This window comes from Loxodonta africana, chromosome 1 (assembly GCF_030014295.1).
Source record: "Loxodonta africana isolate mLoxAfr1 chromosome 1, mLoxAfr1.hap2, whole genome shotgun sequence".
Classification (NCBI taxonomy): domain Eukaryota; kingdom Metazoa; phylum Chordata; class Mammalia; order Proboscidea; family Elephantidae; genus Loxodonta; species Loxodonta africana.
The window spans coordinates 191,605,423-191,624,949 of NC_087342.1; the positions used below are offsets into that span (position 1 = coordinate 191,605,423).

The 19,527-nt window shown below is 41.6% G+C and overlaps 1 protein-coding gene and 1 long non-coding RNA gene across 3 annotated transcripts; one reads left to right on the plus strand and one right to left on the minus strand.

The window, feature by feature from the left end:
- Window positions 1-2,092: 2,092 nt before the first annotated feature.
- HEY2 (hes related family bHLH transcription factor with YRPW motif 2) lies at window positions 2,093-18,208 on the plus strand. Of its 2 annotated transcripts, none has more exons than XM_003404239.3 (5): window positions 2,093-2,245; window positions 4,115-4,193; window positions 4,324-4,407; window positions 7,269-7,350; window positions 12,555-18,208. In XM_003404239.3, exons 1-5 carry the CDS (start codon window positions 2,163-2,165, stop codon window positions 13,232-13,234), a joined length of 1,008 nt encoding a protein of 335 aa, XP_003404287.1. In that variant the 5' UTR covers window positions 2,093-2,162; the 3' UTR covers window positions 13,235-18,208. The 2 variants fall into 2 exon arrangements, with proteins under 2 accessions (XP_003404287.1, XP_023415173.1); XM_023559405.2 differs by having other exon boundaries at window positions 2,128-2,860.
- Window positions 7,377-12,559, minus strand: LOC135232316 (uncharacterized). Its single transcript, XR_010322861.1, has 3 exons — window positions 11,792-12,559; window positions 10,241-10,332; window positions 7,377-7,642 (listed from the first exon to the last, which is right to left on the minus strand). It is a non-coding gene; the product is annotated as an uncharacterized LOC135232316 (long non-coding RNA).
- Window positions 18,209-19,527: the final 1,319 nt, after the last annotated feature.

Below are 19,527 nucleotides of genomic sequence, written 5' to 3' on the forward strand. Positions count from 1 at the left end.
GCTTTCAGAACAAGCTGCAGCCCTGGCTAAAGCTGTGAAGGTCAAGCTCACGCCAGGCCGGGGCGGGCTTGTCCCGGAGTCCCCGACGCTCGGCCCGGGAGGGGGAGCTGGGCGCCAGGCGCGCACAAGATTCACGGTGCACGAGGCAGAGGGGACCAGAACAGGGGCGGTGTCGAAAGAGGCCCGAGAAGGTGGGGGTTCAGGCCACCAGCTTTGCAGCGGAGCAGAGGTTCCGGGAGCCGCGCGAGCCGGGCTAACGCCCCGGGGCTGAGAGCCGAGCTGGGGTCACCGCCCACTGCGGCCGTGGCGCCCGAGTTGACCCGCGCCTGGCCCCGCCCGGCCGTGTGATTTGCCCGGGTTAAGTTTCAGAAGTCTGGACTGAACGTTTCGGGTTTCTGTTCACACGGTTATTGCAGGCAGCGCGGTGGGGACGGCACAAAAGAGGCCGGGGCGTGTGGGGAAGGGGTTTTGTGTTTTAATTAGGGCTGAACACGGTGGCTGAAAGTCCTTGGCACCGTAGTGCTCCAGCCCGCGCTCCTTCGGCCCGCCCCTGCCCCCGCCCCGGGGCCCTGGCCTTTCATGTCTCATCCTTTCTCTTCTCCCCGCCCGCGTCGGCCCGCCGTTCCCCACTTGTTTCTTCCTTACGTCTTGGGTGGGGAGAGAATGGAGTGTCAAAGGGATGCTCCAGGCAGATCCTCAGAATCTGTCCCGTGGCGGAGCGTCGTGATAATTAACACACGTCCCTTCCTCAGAGGCTTTACTAGGCTAAGCGCCGAGGTGTCCGGCCGCACTGTGTGGCGTCTCGACTCGACCCGGACCGACCCGCCACCCGCTTCCGGGTACCGCCGTGACCCGGGGGCGGGCCATCAGACCCGGGATCCCCCGCTCGTCTCGCTCAGTTCCTGCCCGTGCAAGGCACGTCGGCGTACTCGGTTCCAAGATACCACCGAACGTGGAGAGAAAGGGAGCTTGGAAACGTCTGGAAAGCACATCTAGAGTCTTATACAACCCACGTTATCCAATGTATTAAAAACTGTTGACTCGAATTTGTAATTTAAAGAACAAATTCAGTTTCCAAGAGCGATTCTTTCCGTTCCGGATTCTAATGAACACTACGGCTGCATACACCAGGAGTGGAGAATTGCAGCAATTATCTAGATAAGCCATGCCTGAAAAACTCGAATCTGAAAAACTACTAAAATTATGTGCTGAAATGCCCGCATCATGGCTCTAGTCTGTCCTACCGTCAGAGCAGACACAACTCCAACCCACAGCCCACTCACATGGCAATGACTGATTTATAACCAGTTGAAAATCGTATGGTGGTCTGACCCTCCGACAGCGAGCCGTTAAGTATCTGGTCAGGGAAACTCACGTCTTTATGCGTCCACAGCCCAAAGGCCGCGGAAGTAGGCTCAGGAGTTGCCAGGGAGAAAAGAAACTTTGATTTAAGGTTTTCAAAAACCCCAGAGGGCAAACGTGACCGCCCGGGACAGCCAGTCGGCAGTTTCGCTCCAGACAAGGGACAGCCGTGTGGGGCGGCTGGTTAAGCTACTGCGCCTCCCGACGTCACACACGCTCACTCACACTCAGCCAAGCGTTTGGAGTTATTCTTTATACAGAGGCCTGAAACTTCTCGGGCGAGACGGTGGGGTGCAAAGCAGGGCCGAAACCAGAGCTCCGGAACCCGCCCCTCGCCGGCCCGTCCCAGCCGTGCCCGCGTCCTTGCGCTTCCCAGTCTGGAGTTAGCAACCCCCGCTCTCGCTCGCCGCAGCCTGTCCGCCCGCGCGCATCTCCAGGGCCCGAGGTGTGCCGCCGCGTTCCCACGCCTCGCTAGAAGCCTGGCGACCGGCATGGGCAAGCAGGGCTCCGCCCCTCCGCTCCAGCCAATCGTGGGCCACGCCGACGTGAGGAGGCAGGGCCCGGCGGGTGGCGGGGGCCGCCGCGCTGGGGGCGGCCTAGGGGGCCCCGCCCGCTCGGAGAGGAGTGGCCGGCGCCAGCACTTGCGGCTGAGCGGGGCTGCGGCGTGGGAAAGAGCTGCGAGGACCCAACTGCGCCGCGCGGGAGCCGCGCTCGCCGGGGCCGAGGGACAGAGGGAGGGCGCTAAGCTGCTCGGCGTCCGTAGCTCCGGCCGGGCTGCGCCCCGCGCCGCCTTCGCGGCGATGAAGCGCCCTTGCGAGGAGACGACCTCCGAGAGCGACGTAGACGAGACCATCGACGTGGGGAGTGAGAACAATTACTCCGGGTGAGCGCGGGCTAGGCGGGGCTGTCCAGAGCCCGAGGGTGTCGGGGAGCTTTGTGCACAGCGGCTCCTTGGAAATCTCTAGGCTGCTTTCCTCGGCGCCTCGGAGGAGCAGGCGAAAGTTTTGCACGAGAAACTTTGGTGGGCGCGCGCTGTGCTTGCATTGGGATGGGGCGAGAGAAGTCGCTTTTCAACGTACAGGTGGGGAGGGAGAGAACGGGGAACGGGTGTGAAAGGAGAGGTGCAGGGGCTGGCGAAAGAGGATCCGGGCTGTCAGCGGGTGGGCGCGCGAAACCGGGGCGTCCCGGCGAAGCCACCGAAACTGTATTTGGGGGGAGTTTAAAAACAGATTTTTTTATTTTTAGAGAGACTAAAAAAACACTTGCTTTTTGGCGAAGTTAAAGCAATTTGTGATGTCAAGGTTAAGTAGGGTCGAGCTTCCAGGTTGACCGTGTGTGACTGGGCTGACCTGCGAGTGACAGATGTAAGGATCGGTTCGGTTAACAACTCTTTGACTGCTTGTTCATAAATCTGGAAAAGATCGGGGTCGTGATCACAGAAGCCAGACCTCCACTTTCCCGTGACAGAGGGAGATTACTGAGGCATTTTAGTGCCAAGGTGGGTCAAATGATAATTGCTTCTAATTGGCATCCCCAGAAGCACCTTAATTATTTATCTGCAGCTGTCACTCAAAGAACGAAATTTTTCCTACCTTTGGAAAACTGATTTTCTTTGATGAAGTTATTCTAATACATACAAAACAACTCCTGAAATCAGCAAAAGCAAAGATATTTACATGAAATGTAGTTTGCGAAGTACCAAACCAATTGCTAAAGAGTCATTATGCCGTCTTAATGAGGTCTGAAAAACAGAAGATGTCAGGGAAAATGCGAATCCAGCTCAGGAGCGGGTGGAAATGAGGGGGACAGTTAATTTAGAAATAAGATCAGAAGTGAGAAGGTGAATAGGAACCTGGTGTGTGCCACATGTCTAAAAAGAAAGAGAATAACAAACCTAGAGATTTTGTATAGTACCCATGAATTAGGAAGAGAAACAGATACACACTAGGAAGATCATAAAAATAGTAACAAGATAATAATCTGAACTTTCAACATAAAATGTCATTTCATTAGTAAACTCGTGAATTGCATCTCATAGAGGTTTAAGCTTAGACTGAAGGCTAAGAGATACCTACAGTTTCATTTTCAAACTAAGACATTTACCTAGTCCTTGATCCAATATTTCTCTCCTCTCAGTGATGTACTTAATTTGGGATATTCTTTTGGAGGATTAGTGTACAAAACGTAAAATTTGTCAGGTTTTTTTTTCCCCCTGTCCTGAGATATGATTAACTGATGTTTGCAAATAGTAAGATAACTTCTGTTTATTTTGAAGATTGCGTCCAGGGACAACACTTTGACACAAGACAACTGTATATGTTTGATAGTGGTGCTTAACATGACCCTTATTTTGAAATAGCTGTGCTTGCTTTGTTCAGTGTGTGTGACAGGAGGGAGGAGGAGAGACGCTATTAGAGGAGAATAGTTGGCTTTTAGGAAATATGTGAGTGGAACTAGGAAGTGCTAGTATTTAACTTCTCATCTAACTGCCCATAATTATTTCCCTGGGAGACTTTAATAGAAATTCAGGAAAGTTTTGCCAATGAATTTGTCATCTGGATTATCCATTTACGAAAACATAAAAAAGGCATAATTCCTAACTGCAAAGAGACAGAATGGCTGAAAGCACAGTGTGCTACGAGTAAAGCAAGATTTAAGAATAAAATAACACGTATGAGTTGTACAGTCACTCTGAATACTTAGTGGTTGGTTATGTTAATGCAACACCTGACATAGTCTTCCTATTTTATAGGCAAAGTACTAGCTCTGTGATTAGATCAAATTCTCCAACAACAACATCTCAGATCATGGCAAGAAAGAAAAGAAGAGGGGTATGTGATTTCTTTTTTATTTCATATAATCCAGCCTAATGTGTAACAGTTGTATGTTTCCATTATGAGTAATTTTATAATTTACATATTCATAAGTTTTTTTATTGTTTTTTGGCTTTCTTTGGGATAGATTATAGAGAAAAGGCGTCGGGATCGGATAAATAACAGTTTATCTGAGTTGAGACGACTAGTGCCAACCGCTTTTGAAAAACAAGTAAGCTACCCCTACCCTCACCCCACCCCTAAAAAAGCTCAATCAATCAGATTTTCTCATCTGGGAATGTGGGTTCTTGTTATAGCTCATTAAAATAATGGTGTATGTGCTCTGATCTGGCATAAAGCAGCTATTTCAATAAAATGCTTTGTTGTGGCAAAACTATGAAAAACATAATCCATCATGAAGTTGAAAAACATTTCCATTCTTTTGCTTATTTTTCCCCTTAGGGTAACAGTGTTCATGCTTTCTCTGTTCTGTGAAAACCAGTAGTGGTTTTGTTTAAAATAATGCTGTATGTAGTAGTCTTTTAAAAAAAAAAGAGGAACATACAGGAAATTTCATTTTTGTTTCAAATTGTTAAAAATAAAAAATTAAAGTAAGCTTTTTATTTAAAAAATAACTGAAGCTAGAAAGTAACATATCCAGCTCTATTTTTTAAATAATAATACTAATCAAATGTATTTACCAAACCACTTGCTTTGACTTTTAATCCCCGGGTTAAAGAATCATATTTGATATGGGGCATGTTTTTGGAACTTTGGTGAAAATGAAACTAGCCATAGACCCCCTCCGCTTCAGAATTGAAGCATTCCATTACAAAAACAAAAAATGATTTTGCACACTTAAAAAACTAGAAAGCCAAATGTTTAAATCACCTTTGCAATTTAAGAAAAGTCATATATCTCTCCTGCTGCAATGGCTTATGGTACAGATTTCTAAGAGGATCTTTCAAAAGACATGGCAGAATATCCTTGCTGAAAATAATTATTAAATAGCAGCTGTTTGTTTATTCCATTTTGTTTACTTCGTGAACCCGAAAACATTATAAAACAAGCCATACAAAGCTGTTGGAAATTACTCAGAAACTGTAGTTTTCATTATTAGTCACTTTGACTGAAACTATTGGTGCATCTTCAATGAAAAGAACCTTGACAGAACAGAACGTAATATGCTATTGGTTATACATTTTAAAGAGAAAAAAGACAACCATTTTATATGCTGAGGCTGCCTTCGATAAGCTAAATGTAATGTTGAAATTGTAGTTTTCATTAGTAGCATTTTCAGTAACTGTAGGCTGCAGATGAAAACGTAATCAGAGATGTTTTTAAAATTTTGCGTACTAAAACATCTACATTTATGAGGAGCGGGCAGTTTGGTGATTTCTTTTTTCTTGGTTTGTTAGATTTTCCCCCTTAAATGTTGACTTAAAACAAACCTTAAAAGCTAACCTCAGTTGTTTGGCAGTTAGTTACCATAAACACAGGCCTTCCCTTTTTTAGGGCTTGGCTACCAACTCTAGTGAGCTGGCCTTGTCACAATATTAGAAGAATGTTTTTTTTAGAGCAGTTGAATAACTCTGACACTCTTAGCATGTACTGGGTGCTAATAATTTTCTCCAAACAAGTAAAGCATAGGGACCTGAAATAAAATTTAATGTCCTATTAAAAATATGCATATATGTATATAAAACCCCATTGCAAGTCGATCCTAACTCACAATGATCCTATAGGACAGAGTAGAACTGCCCCGTAGGCTTTCCAAGGAGCGCCTGTGGCTTTGAACTGCTGACCTTTTGGTTAGCTGCAATAGCTCTCAACCACTACACCACCAGGGTTTCCATATATATATATATATATGTATTTATCACTGTAACTGGAAACCCTGGTGACGTAGTGGTTAAGTGCTACAGCTGCTAACCAAGAGGTCAGCAGTTTGAACCTGCCAGGCGCTCCTTGGAAACTCTATGGGGCAGTTCTACTCTGTTCTATAGGGTCACTATGAGTCGGAATCCACTTGATGGCCGCGGGTTTGTTTTTTTTTAATCGGTGTAACTATTGAGCTCTTCGAAGAAATTTGGAACCACCCACAGCCCTCTGAGACAGTTTAAGGTGGCATTCTACTTCAGTTGGTTTCCAAGTGGTACCTTATTTTAAAAGGCAGGGAACATAAGCAAACATATTTCTTAGATAATTTTACTAAAAATTATTTTTAAAGGATTAAAAAATCCATAAGCATTTGTGAATCTTCCTTGATAAGGAGTAGATTTTCCTTCCTCATTTATGATCTTGGAATTCACAGTGACACCTGCTGGTAATTACTGGGAAAAACCTTACAAGTGTTTTTTATTTTTAGTTTTGCTTGCCAGTGGCCTTGGAGCCCTGGTGGCACAGTGGTTGAGAGCTCGGCTGCTAACCAAAAGGTCGGCAGTTCAAATCCACCAGTCACTCCTTAGAAACCCTCCGAGGCATTTCTACTCTGCTCTATAGGGTCGCTATGAGTCAGAATTGACTCGATGGCAAAGGGTTTTGATTTGTTTTTGTTTTTGCCAATAGTCTAGTACAAATTATCTTAAAGACTTACTAGAATTTTCTATTTTTGAAAATTTTTCTTCTAACAATTATTTTTGCTAAAATCTTTTCTTCTTATCCTCCAGGGTTGGTATTCAATTGGTATAGACTTCGGCATGATATAAGACTATTCAGCGTCCCCTAAGAAAATAAAGTATATTATATCCCAAGGTGGGGATTAGATGCCAAATTTGAAATTTTTGCAGTTGTAATAGTTTTGATAGAGTCATCTTAAGGGTATAATTGTTCTTTTGACAAAAAAGAAAAAATTATTATGCTTTCTTTTAGTCTTTAAGTGTTAAAATAGCAGAAACCTGTCACTGGATGTGACATAGTAATCAGTGCTTCATGGAAAGCTTAGAAACAATGCAAATTTTCTTTTTGTCCAAAAACTTAAATTTAGAATTTTTTAGTGAGAGGGAAAATTGAAGCTATAATGCAAAATTCAGCATAAAATATTCCAAATTAATTGCAATAGGACTTGTAAGACTTTATTATTTGTCAATAAAGGGATCCGCAAAATTAGAAAAAGCTGAAATACTGCAAATGACGGTGGATCATTTGAAGATGCTTCAGGCAACAGGAGGTAAAGGTAAGTAGGTAACTTCATTTTTTCCCCTTTTCCCTTTTCATCTTTTCCATCTAATATTGTAAGGAAATGATAGCTGAACCGCTCTTTAACAAGCTGAGATAGGCGGTCCCAGATTAAAGCTGTGGAAATCAATGCTAATGGCAAGATTGAACTCGTGGGAAAGAACTTCTGGAACAAAAGAAGCACTTGACCCTGGGCTTGTGTTTGCTTTCATAATGCTGTGGGAGTAAAGCTTCATTCATAGCAGGCTAGTCAGAGATTTGTTTGGGACTTCAGGAGAGCATGCTGGAATCTGTACAGAAGGACAAAACAAATATACAAATATCCAAACATAAACAGGAGGTTAGATGCAATCTTCTTCTTCTTCCCTTTTTCCCATTAAATTAAGACCAGGACTTCCAAAGGAAGTGACTCTAGAATTATTTTCATTGTTGCTTTCAGATTTTGAGTTTTCTTGGATTAAAATCATGCAGAACATGAGAAGTGTAGGTAGTGCCTCTCTGGATAAGAGACCATTAATGGAGCAGAGTCACTCCTGGGGAGAGAAAACTAGAGCAGGTTTCCTGGATCCAATGCCCTGGGTGATGTCTTTTGTACTGGATAGAGACTTAGGGAGGGAGGGATTGTCAGGGGCATCAGGGAGTGACTCTCACCTCCTGGCAGAAATAAAACTGAAATCCTGAAATTCAAATATAATTATCTGATTTCTCCACACATCACTCTGACTTAGATTTTGTCCTTCTGTATCCTTTTGTCACTCTTCAAAGAGGCCTTTGATATTCACCTTAGCCAAGGGTGTTATTCAATATATTTAAGAACTGGGTTAAAAAGGAGGTATCACAAGGAGCTAAGTGCTGCAACTGAATCCTAGAGGCCTCTGTGTATTCAGCATTAACCTTTCAGTACCTAGTATCTAGGGTCTTCGGGTCATGGAAATGGTTTGCATTTGGCTGCTAACCTAAAAAAAGATTGGTAGTTAGAACTCACACGACAACACCACAGAGGAAAGGCCTAGTGATATGCTTTCATAAAGGTGGTAGTTTGTTAGTGCCATTGAGTCGGTTCTGACAGATTACAGCCAAAAAACCCCATGGAGCAGTTCTACTCTGTAACACATAGGATCGCCATGAAACTGGAGGGCAGTGACCGTTTACCAATTGGTATGGAAATATTTCAGTATTTAATTCTGGTATTGTTGTACTAAGAATGCTTGGTAGCATAATGGTTCAGTGCTCGGCTGCTAACTGAAAGGTCAGTAGTTTGAATCCACCAGCAGGCTCTGCAGAGAAAGACCTGGCGATCTGCTCCCATAAAGATTAAAAACCAAAAACCTGCTGTCGTCGAGTTCTGACTCATAGCGACTCTACAGGGCAGAGTAGAACTGCCCCATAGAGTTTCCAAGGAGCACCTGGCGGATTCGAACTGCTGACCTTTTGGTTAGCAGCTGTAGCACTTAACCACTATGCCACCAGGGTTTCCCCATAAAGATTACAGCCTAGAAAACCCAGTGGGGCAGGACTACTCCGTCACATGGGGTCACTGTGAGTCTGAATCGACTCTATGGCACCCAACAACATCGTCAACATGGCTGTACTAGTGAGAACCTGTACATCTATGTACAAGGAAGCCCACATGATGTGATCTATCCCAGGTTGTACGTTCTCAAGGAACCATCCTGAGAGCGTAAGGAGCAGGGATGGAATTATGATTTCTGCTCATTAAAATATAGCCCAAAGCACAGAATACAGACATTCTCACATTGTAGAGAAAAGAACTAGAGCAGTGATCCAGCCCAGCCTGGGCCCTACCTCACCTTGACCTGGGGCAGTCGTTCTCTGCTGTACCTTGGGGCCTACACAAGCACTATGAGCTCCAAAGCCCCCTCAAGCCCTGTGATTCTGTGTCCACAACTACTACCTGAGGATGTTAGGAGACTGAATGAAGTAATGATGGTGGAAGAAAAGTTGTTCGACTCCTCTACCTTTCTTGGCATTGTTAGCCACAAGGCTAAGAATTCTTAACAGGGCTTCAAATATTTGGTATAAGCTGTAATACTGTTATGGATTATTGTAAAAACTGAGTTCCATATTGGTTGCTATTCTTGGCTACCTGAACAGTCCTAAAATTCATTCCAGAATAGTTTATGAGCAGACATTTCCAAGCAGGCTCTATACAAGTCATCTGACTGCTGGGTCATTAGAGAGGTCATCACGTAGGAGGATGTGTTGGCCTTAAATTAAAGGGGGGCTGGCAGTTTGGGCTCACGCTGTTGAAAACTCCCAACTGCTGTAGAGCCCGTAGAGTATATCAATGAGGGGCATAGATCCTGTAGTTGGGCTGCCTGATTTCAAATCCTGGCTCTGTTATTTATTAGCTCTGTGACCTTGGGTAAATTACTAACCCTCTCTGAGCTCCAGTGAGGACAGTGATAGTATCCATTTCACAAGGTGGTTATGAGTGAATTCACCTAAATCTCATGAGCTGTGCTGGCACAGAAAATGGTATGGACATGTGTGCTATTATTGTTGTCCCAAGATGCATTGACAGGAGATAGCTACGTGCCATAATTTCCCTCTGCATTTAGCAATAGGATAGGATTTAAGTCAATTATATTCCGTAGGAGTCCTGGTGGTATGGTGGTTAAGCGCTCGGCTGCTAACTGGCCATTCTTACCCACCCAGCAGTTCCATGGGAGAAAGACGTAGCAATCTGCTCCTGTGAAGATTACAGCCTAAGAGACCCTATGGGGCAGTTCTGCTATCTCATATGGGGTCGCTATGAGTCAAAATCGACACAATAGCACATACATCAACAACATATTCCTTAAATGCAACAGAGGACTCAGTTATATACAATATTACATAACTAGCAAACCACAAATAGCACTTACTTTGTCACCACACATGAAAACTCTTGGAGGTTCCTGGGGTTCCAATTCTGTTAGTCCATTCTCTATGGTCTATCTTGGTACTGCAGTCGTTCCTAGAGAGAATTCAATACAGTGAGCTAAATTTCTAAACTCCTCTGCGTTTCTGGACTCTGTCTACTCTGGTGATCGCTTCTCTGCTTCTGTCACAGAAGTCAGAAGGCTTCATAGCCCTGATGACTGGTATGAAATGCTTCCTATGGAGGCATCTTCTTCAGGAATAGCTTTCCCTCCTAATCCCAGGGACTTTATTTGCTAACTCAGCCAAAGTCCTGGGATAATAAATATTTTTCTTGCCAATCTGCCACATTTATGATATTCTCTTATATCAGCTTTGTGCTGTTATTGTTACTGGTTTGTTGGCAAATATTTTTGCCCCAAACATCTTTTGAGGACTTCCAAATATTCTAGGTTTAAATATTCAGGTTTAGGACTCTGAATATACGTGACTACTTTTTCCAAAGTACCTGATTACGAAATAAGAGTATGTTTTAATAGTTTTTAATAGATGATAAATTCAAAAACATAAAAAAGGTAATGTAGGAAATACTTTCAGTGAAAATAACATAGTTTGAATGTGGTATTTCTCATTCATGTATATACACATCCCAAGAGTAGACTAAACTTTTAATTTGAAAATTCTATTTTAAAAAAGTAGAAAATGAAAAAGGAATTGGAAAAGTCATTTGTACATAGTGAAGAGCACACACTGAAAGTGGTGACATTTTGTTGACTGGTTATTATTGTGCTCTAAATTGGTACTGTAATAATCAGACATTATTATTTCTTACTGAAATGTATTGTCTTGGGATAAAAAGAGCTACGAAGATGGTAAACGTGACACAGTTCCAGCCATTTTTATGGTATACAAACTATACCATAGGTATGGGGAGGTACGTGCATACACACTGATAAAATTAATAGACAGTTAACAAATAGTTTTTCTTGGGTGAATTCTGGGAAAAAGTAATCTAAACAATAAAGGAGAGAAATACTTGAACTTCGGGAAAACTAGGAATTAAAGTATAGTAATTTTTTTTTTTAATTGCACTTGGGGAGGGGACATTGGTGATTCAGCAGTAGAATTCTCCCCTTCCATGCAGGGGATCCAGTTTTGATTCCGCGGCCAGTGCACCTTAAGCACAGCCAGCACTTGCCTTTCACTGAAGGCTTGTGTGTTACTATGACGCTGAGAAGGTTTCAACGGAGCTTCCAGATTAAGACAGACTAGTAACAAAGACCTGGCGATCTGCTTATGAAAAACCAGTCACTATTTTTATGCATGACAGCTGACCTTACTGTGCAGTGAGGTGGGGCCAACTCCATGGCAGCTAACAACAAAAACATCTCATATCAGAGTCCCTGGGTGGCACAAACGGTAGTGCGCTCTACTGCTAACCATAAGATTGTCAGTTAGAGTCCACACGGAGGCACCTCAGAAAAAAAGGCCTGGTGATCTACTTTTGAAAATCAACCATTGAAAACCCTGTGGAGCACAGCTCTGCTCTGACATACCTGGGGTCACCATGTGTCAGAATCCACTCAAGGGCAGATGGTCTAATCTCATGTTGGTAAGCAGCCTTACGTTGCTGAAAAGAAAATTATATGTTCCGTATCTACAAGTTAGTAACCATATTCCCCCAAAAAGGCTTCATTTTGTTTTCATTGTTTTTCATACAAAGTAATGACAGATTGTTTTGACTTTGCTGATAAAAAACATTGTGTGTCAAAAAGCATTTATGAATTCACTAAGAGATGAGATTCTAGCATGTTTTGAAAGAAAGCCCTCAAGCTGCTAAGATGGACTTCGTGTCTGTTATAAATGCTAAGAGAATGTGGATGTTTCAGATAAGCCCTTTAATCCCCACTCATGTGACAGAGAGACTGGAACTCTGTATTACCATGAAAAAGCTTGCTAGGGAATTTCACTGTGCAAGAGGAGAGGTACCATTTCTTTTTTCCTTCTGGAAGTGTTTGAAACACGGATGTTCTTAATTTTTTCCCCAGTGTGATATCTAGTTGCAAAAACAACTGTAGCATATTGTATTGTGGGAGTTGTGACACCGGTAAATTGCAAAGTCTACTTTCTTAACTTCTGCAATAATTAAAACCATAAATAGCTGGCCAAGTATGCAGAAAGTATCATGATTCTGTTCAAATCTTAAGGACAGAGTGGACATTAGCTGGTAGTTATTGTATCATTCTCTCTGCCACGTTTTTTCTCACACCCTCTTTCTCAATCTCTTCTTTTCCTTCTTTTGCACAAATCCCTTTTTAGGCTACTTTGACGCGCACGCTCTTGCCATGGACTTCATGAGCATTGGATTCCGAGAGTGCCTAACAGAAGTGGCAAGATACCTGAGCTCCGTGGAAGGCCTGGACTCTTCGGACCCACTGCGCATGCGACTCGTCTCTCATCTCAGCACTTGCGCCTCCCAGCGGGAGGCGGCGGCAATGACGTCTTCCATGGCCCACCATCACCCCCTACATCCACATCACTGGGCAGCTGCCTTCCACCATCTTCCCGCGGCTCTACTCCAACCAAACGGACTCCACGCCTCAGAATCAACCCCTTGTCGCCTCTCCACAACTTCAGAAGTGCCTCCTGCCCACGGCTCCGCTCTCCTCACTGCCACGTTTGCCCATGCCGATTCTGCCCTCCGAATGCCGTCGACGGGCAGCGTCGCCCCTTGCGTGCCACCTCTCTCCACCTCTCTCTTGTCCCTCTCGGCCACCGTCCACGCCGCCGCAGCAGCAGCCACCGCAGCTGCTCACAGCTTCCCTCTGTCCTTCGCGGGAGCTTTCCCCATGCTCCCGCCAAACGCAGCGGCAGCAGTGGCAGCCGCGACAGCTATCAGCCCGCCCTTATCAGTATCAGCTACATCCAGTCCTCAGCAGACAGGCAGTGGAACAAATAAACCTTACCGACCCTGGGGGACAGAAGTTGGAGCTTTTTAAGTTTTCAAGGAAGCTGTTCATTGAACAACTTGCAATAGTAATTGAATGTCCTTCATTTCAGAGTCAGCTTAAAACCTCTACACCGAGAAGACGGCCCTACAGATGCCTACAGATCCACAAAGAAACAATAAAGCTGTTTGAGACACAAAGCTCACAAGTGGAAATGTTATCTTTTTTCTCTTTTATTTCATTTTTAAGGCAGCTTGCTAACTGACAGCAACTTTTAAAAACTTCCTTCTTATTTCCACTTAGAAGTTTCCTGGAAAAGATAAGGGTTGTACCATCCAGCAATGCATCAGTATGTCTCAGTTATGGACAAGAAGTGCCCTGACTGAATTCTCTTGAAATTGGATGGGAAAAATTATAGTGTTTCATAAGTGCCTGAGCTAGTAAAGTTTTCTTCTGAACATAGGACATTGCATAAGAAGAACATAGAGGTTGTGTTAAGAAAGGAAAGGGACAGAAGTCTTGCATTAGGCTGCAGACATTTAATACAATTCCAGAGAAGAGTATTCTTTTGAAACCGGGTTTTTATTGGCCAAAAGGATTGCAGAAAATAATTTTCAAGTTGGAAGACCTAGTTTTATCTAGTTTACACTTTGTTTGTACAGACTTGTCAAGTGGTGATGTTTAGCAATGTGTTGGTATAAGCAATTATCCCATCAGTGTTTGGATTAGCAAGCATTTCTGCCTTGCCAGCAAGACCCCCAGGCACTTTTCTTTCCTTTTTTCATGGCTCAAAATATGGTGCTTCTTTATATCTATACAAGCCATACACTTATATAGTACACCTAGAAGCAATTGGCTACTGTGTTGCCCACTCAAGATTGTTTGATTCATGCTAACCCGAAAACTCTAGTTTGCAAGAGTTGGATTAATTTATTTAGTTTCACTTGGACGATTTTTATGTTTATCCTCTTCATTTTCCCCTGATAACATGTAATATCTATTCTTGTCACCTTTTGGGAGAAGTTGCATTTCTGGAGGTGATGAAACAGGGAGAGAGCATTGGAAAGAGAAAGCCACGATTCCTAAGTGCTCTTTATCAGGTTAGTGATTGCATTTGATCCCCAATCAAGAAGAATGTATTCAATGGGATGTACATATTTTTGTCCATGCCTAGACTAGTGCTACATAAACGTATTTTGGTTTTGTTTCTTGCTTTTGTTTTCTGACCTAAAATAATCTTAATACGTTGAAATTGAGCACATGAGATTTTGTTTGAAAGATAAAGACACAGCATGTATTATGCACTTCATTTCTCTGCTGTGTGGAGAAAGCAATAAACATTATGAGAATGTTAAACATTATGCAAAATTATACTTTTAAATATTTGTTTTAAAATTACTGTGCCTAGTCCTTTTTTTTTTTTGCATTGCTTTGTAACTTTCTATGCAAAGTCTTTACATATCACTAATTAAATGAAGTCCTTTTTGACTGTTTATGTGGATGAATTGCTTCGCAGAATGGAAACTTTAAGAGGGGCCTTGATTTACCAACTAAGCCACGGCTTTTCTTTTTTGCTTTCAAAGTCATTTGGCTGATATAATTCACAGTGTCTTTGAAAACAGCGTTTTTCTGAGCTTGTAAATCAATTAAGCATAAGCGGATATGACATTATTTGGAGGCAGGAAGTGATCCATTTCCTCTGCCTTTTATTTTAACTATGGCTCTTGGAAAAGTGCAAACACAAGACTTCCAGATGAGACTATACCAAATATAGGTTAGTAACTAGATTGTGTCATTTGTAACTCAAAAACTTTTGCAGAGGGTTTGTAAAACATCACATGCATGCGTGGTAGGCATACCTATACTTCTGATGATAGATACTCCATATGTCAATGAAAACAATCCTTCCTTGTTGTGGAAATTTTGTGAGTATCCCTCCCTTCTTCAGTGAATCTCAAATGAGGCTGTTGCAGAGTTCCTGAAGCTGTTGAGCCAAACAACATGAAAAGAATAAAAAATACTGTTTTTATTACACACATCAATTAATGCTCAAAGAAGGAAAAATGGAAGGGCTTTTACATTATTTTAATTTTGAAAAATAAGTAGATCATTTATCTAATTCTGTAAGCAAGTCAGACTTATATGAAAAGGTGTGCAAGAGCACACCGCCTCATTTTCCCTGTTTGTAAGTCCTGTGGTTGTTTTATCTTAAGATAACTCTGATGGAATTAGATACCAATAAGAAAACGGATTTAGTAGTATTTGGAATTTGCTTTTTAAGCATGATTTATGGAAAATATGCATATAATTAATTTTAATTGTAAGATCTAAAAACTGATTCTGTATCTATTGTAATTTTAGCCTTTTTGAAATGTAAACTTTGAGAGATCAGAAATTTTTTTTTAATTATGATCAAATATTTAAGATATATCCCCTTCCTCTTTCCCTTCCTTTTTGTTTGTTACATTTTTTTCTTACCAGTTATGGGTTATGATTTTTCAATGTAGTTTATTAGTATATTTGCAAACCAACTTGTCACTTAATCACTAAGGGCTATTAGCATTCCTAAAAGTTATCATTGTCAATAATTTTGGTCTTTTCAATTTAATTGGGCCATGATTCATGTTTCATATAAAAAAATCAAAACCAAACCTCTTGGTGACTTAATAGCAACCCTATAGGAAAGAGTAGAACTGCCCCACAGGGTTTCCAAGAAGCAGCTAGTGGATTCGTTCTGCTGATCTTTTGGTTTGCAGCCATAGCTCTTAACCACTGTGCCACCAGGGCTTCGTGTTTCAGATAGTCAGCTTTTAACTCCACATTTCACAGTGTTCACCTGAGATTTGCCAGTGGATTTTCCCTGACCAATCTGTGTTTTATGAGGGTGTTGTTTTATCTTTTAGGCGTGGTGATTTTCATGTTTGCTACTGAAATATAAAAGGAGTTAAGATTTTTTAGATTATTTTGATGGTTCAAGGTAAAGAAAACTTAGGCTTTATTGGTAGCATTTATTTGTGTAAAAGTTAAAAAGGGGGAATTTCTAAAATTTTGTTTTTCTTAATTAGAACAGAACACAGTTTTGCATTTCACATTCTTATTGTTGTTGAGTTGATTCTGACTTATAGCAATCCTACTGGAAAGAGTAGAACTGCCCTGTAGGGTTCCCTAGGCCGTAATCCTTACAGAAGCAGATCTCCAGGTCTTCTTTCTCTCAGAGTGGCTGATGGGTTTTAACCACTTTTTGGTTAGCAGCAGAGCATTTAACCATTGTGCTCCTTTATTTCACATTAGTGAACCAGAAGGTATTTACTGAGTAACTATTGTGTGCCCAGCACTGTACTGTGTGTGTCATGTTTTGACTGGTGTGTAGTTAGTAGCACATGAAAATGTGATCCTATAGCCCAACAGTGACAAGCATGGCTGCTGCCCTAGCTATTCATGTCAGGTTACCAGAAAAAGCCAGTTGTCACGGGGTCAATTCTGATTCATGGCAGCCCCAGGTGTTTCACAGTAGAACTACACTCCACAGGATTTTCAGGGCTGTGACCTTTCGGAAGTAGGTTACCAGGCCTTTCCTCCAAGGTGCCTTTTGGTAGGTTCAAAACACCCACCTTTGGGTTAGTAGCCCAGTGCTTAACCATCCAGACCACCCAGGGTCTCCACATGAGGGCCCAGGGGCCCTTAAACACAAAAGAAGGTGGCACCCTGAGAAAGAGGAAAGGAATTTCTGGGAGCTAGTACGGGTTTTTTTAGTACCGGAGGTTTTGCACTCTTCTTAGATCTTTTTTGCTACTACAAACAGTATTTCCTATTGTTTTTGAAGACATCTGAGGGACTGTTAAGTATCTATGTATGTTGAAACATAAAAAAGCCCAGATTTGAATTAGAGGGATGTCTCTAAGCTCTGTATGTACATACGTATCATTTAGTCTTAAGAAAGCCTTTTTGATTGTGTGATACATTAAACTTGTTCTTTTGCCAATTGCTAAAAAAATGTTTCTGCAAAGAAAGAGTCACCACATTAGGCAAATTATAAAGCAATATGATTTTAGAACTACTGTAATTTCATAAGACTTCATCATTTGATCTAAAATCAGCTTTTTAAGAAAAAAAAGAAAAAAAACTACCACGATATAACTTTACACATGGATCATAAGACACATCCCAATTTCCAGGATGTAAAAATGTTGAAAAAACGCCTCTCGTATTTGAAGCAATACTATAACACAATGTATTGTACTCATAATGAACATAATGAAAGCAAATTAAAAAAAACAAAATCCGTGGCTTGAAATGTACACAGTTAGATTTAAAAGTGGCTGATTTGGCTTACTTTTAAAATATCATTAGGATAGGGTCCTAGTCAAAAAAAAAAAATGTGAATTGACTTTGTAAGCTGAATGATCTAAAAGATAGATGTACTTTTTTAAGCTTTTCATGTTTTTATTGCCCAATGGGAGTAGTGCTAGTTCTGCTGCATTTTACTGACGAATGGAGTTTGCCCTTCCCTTGTAATTATTTTAAGAGCTAAGCAATGATTGAGGTTCTGAATATTTCAGCAACTACAACAAAGCATTACAGCAAACATGACATTATAAACTGTAACTGTAGTTCATGCTCCTTGGAAGGATGTCTTTGAACTTAGATGGGAGAACTTGAAAAGAAATAAAAGCCCCTTAGCATGCATAGACCAGCTTATGTGAGGGCCCAGAGGCATATTAGAAAGAGTTCTATAGGCAAAAATCCTCATTCTTTCATTGATTGGGTGGCACTTTTCTACCACAGTCCTCTCATTTTGAACTTCAAAGGAAGAGACAGATCCTCTGCTATGACTGACAACCAGCATCTACTGTAAATCAGATGTGACTGTAAATCAGATGTGATACTAACTGCTAAAACTGTTGGGTGGTTCTCGGTGCTAAGCGTTGGAAATCTATTACAGCATTTACGCCTCATAATTGTTGTATCGAATAGATACTATTTTTGTCCTTATTTTACACATTAGGAATTAGGGAATAAAAGATTAATTGTCTCAGACCATACCTAGTAGGGAGCCCTGGTGGCACAGTGGTTAAGATCTAGGCTGCTAACCAAAAGGTTGGCAGTTCGAATCCACCAGCCGCTCCTCGGAAACCCTATGGGGCAGTTCTACTCTGTACTATAGGGTTGCTATGAGTCAGAATCAACTCGATGGAAACAGGTTTTTGTTTGTTTGTTTGTTTTTGGTATACCTGGTAGATTGGGTTATGACTCAACCCAGGCCTGTCTGATTCTAAAGCCCATGATTTTGACCTGTAAGCTATGGCTTTTGGCACTGCTTTGTTTTCTTAGACTCATTCAGACTAACCAAGGATTTCAGTCTGCCTGGGATCGCTCTGGACTGATAACAAGAGTAAATCTGTTTACAGTATTATCACAAAAACCTCTACCATCTCATCCTTCTAAAATATGAAAAGATGGGGGGGGAGAGAATAACTGCTTTATTCCATTAACAACATAAAAGAGTACAGCTAGAAATTATTCTTATAGTTTTCTAGTTTTAACTTTCAGCTTTCAAGCAAGTCATACCTACACCATCATACTCACTGAACTTATCATCTGTAAAGACTGCCAAAGAATATTCTATAACCTCACTCAGGGTAGTTAACAAAGGTGAGGCAAAGGGTGATGTATTAAGACTAGATGTCTGAGTAAATTGAGTTTGCAGGGGGGAGGGAAAGAAAACCATCCTTCCTTCCACTGGATGAAAAAGATAAGAGTTTTTGTTTTTCAGGGAGAATGTTGAATTATTCTGAATATTTATACACTCCAGCTACATGATGTCGTGAAACAACATTCTTCGTTTGGACTATGAAGACCTGCCCAGTAACCCATTCACTGTAACGATCAGGAAGGTTTTTTCACCTAAATTTTTTAGCCAATAGTGAAGCAGTTTTTTTGATAGCAGTTAACAGTTTGTATATGTATAATTTAAAAAAATATATTTAGATAAATTTTCATACGTCTCTATGTCCTTAGCCTTGTGTAAGCAGAATACTCCCAGTTTCCTTAACCTCCAATGTCATTCTGTTATTTTGTGGGAATGAGGAAATTCATGCATAGGAAATGGTATATGCATGTAATAGAATACATTATAACCTTTTTCTTAAGGGACAGAAAGAGATTGGATGACTTTGGCAAGTAACTTTAAGGTCTGTTACGTTAATTTTGCATTATAATAGTTTTATATTTTCATTGCAATGAAAACAGTTACATTTTCTCACTCGGAAGAAAAATATTTTTGCAAAGAATGGCTATTCATAAAGTTTCACTTCTGTCAGGGGTGATTAATTTAAAGTTGCTCA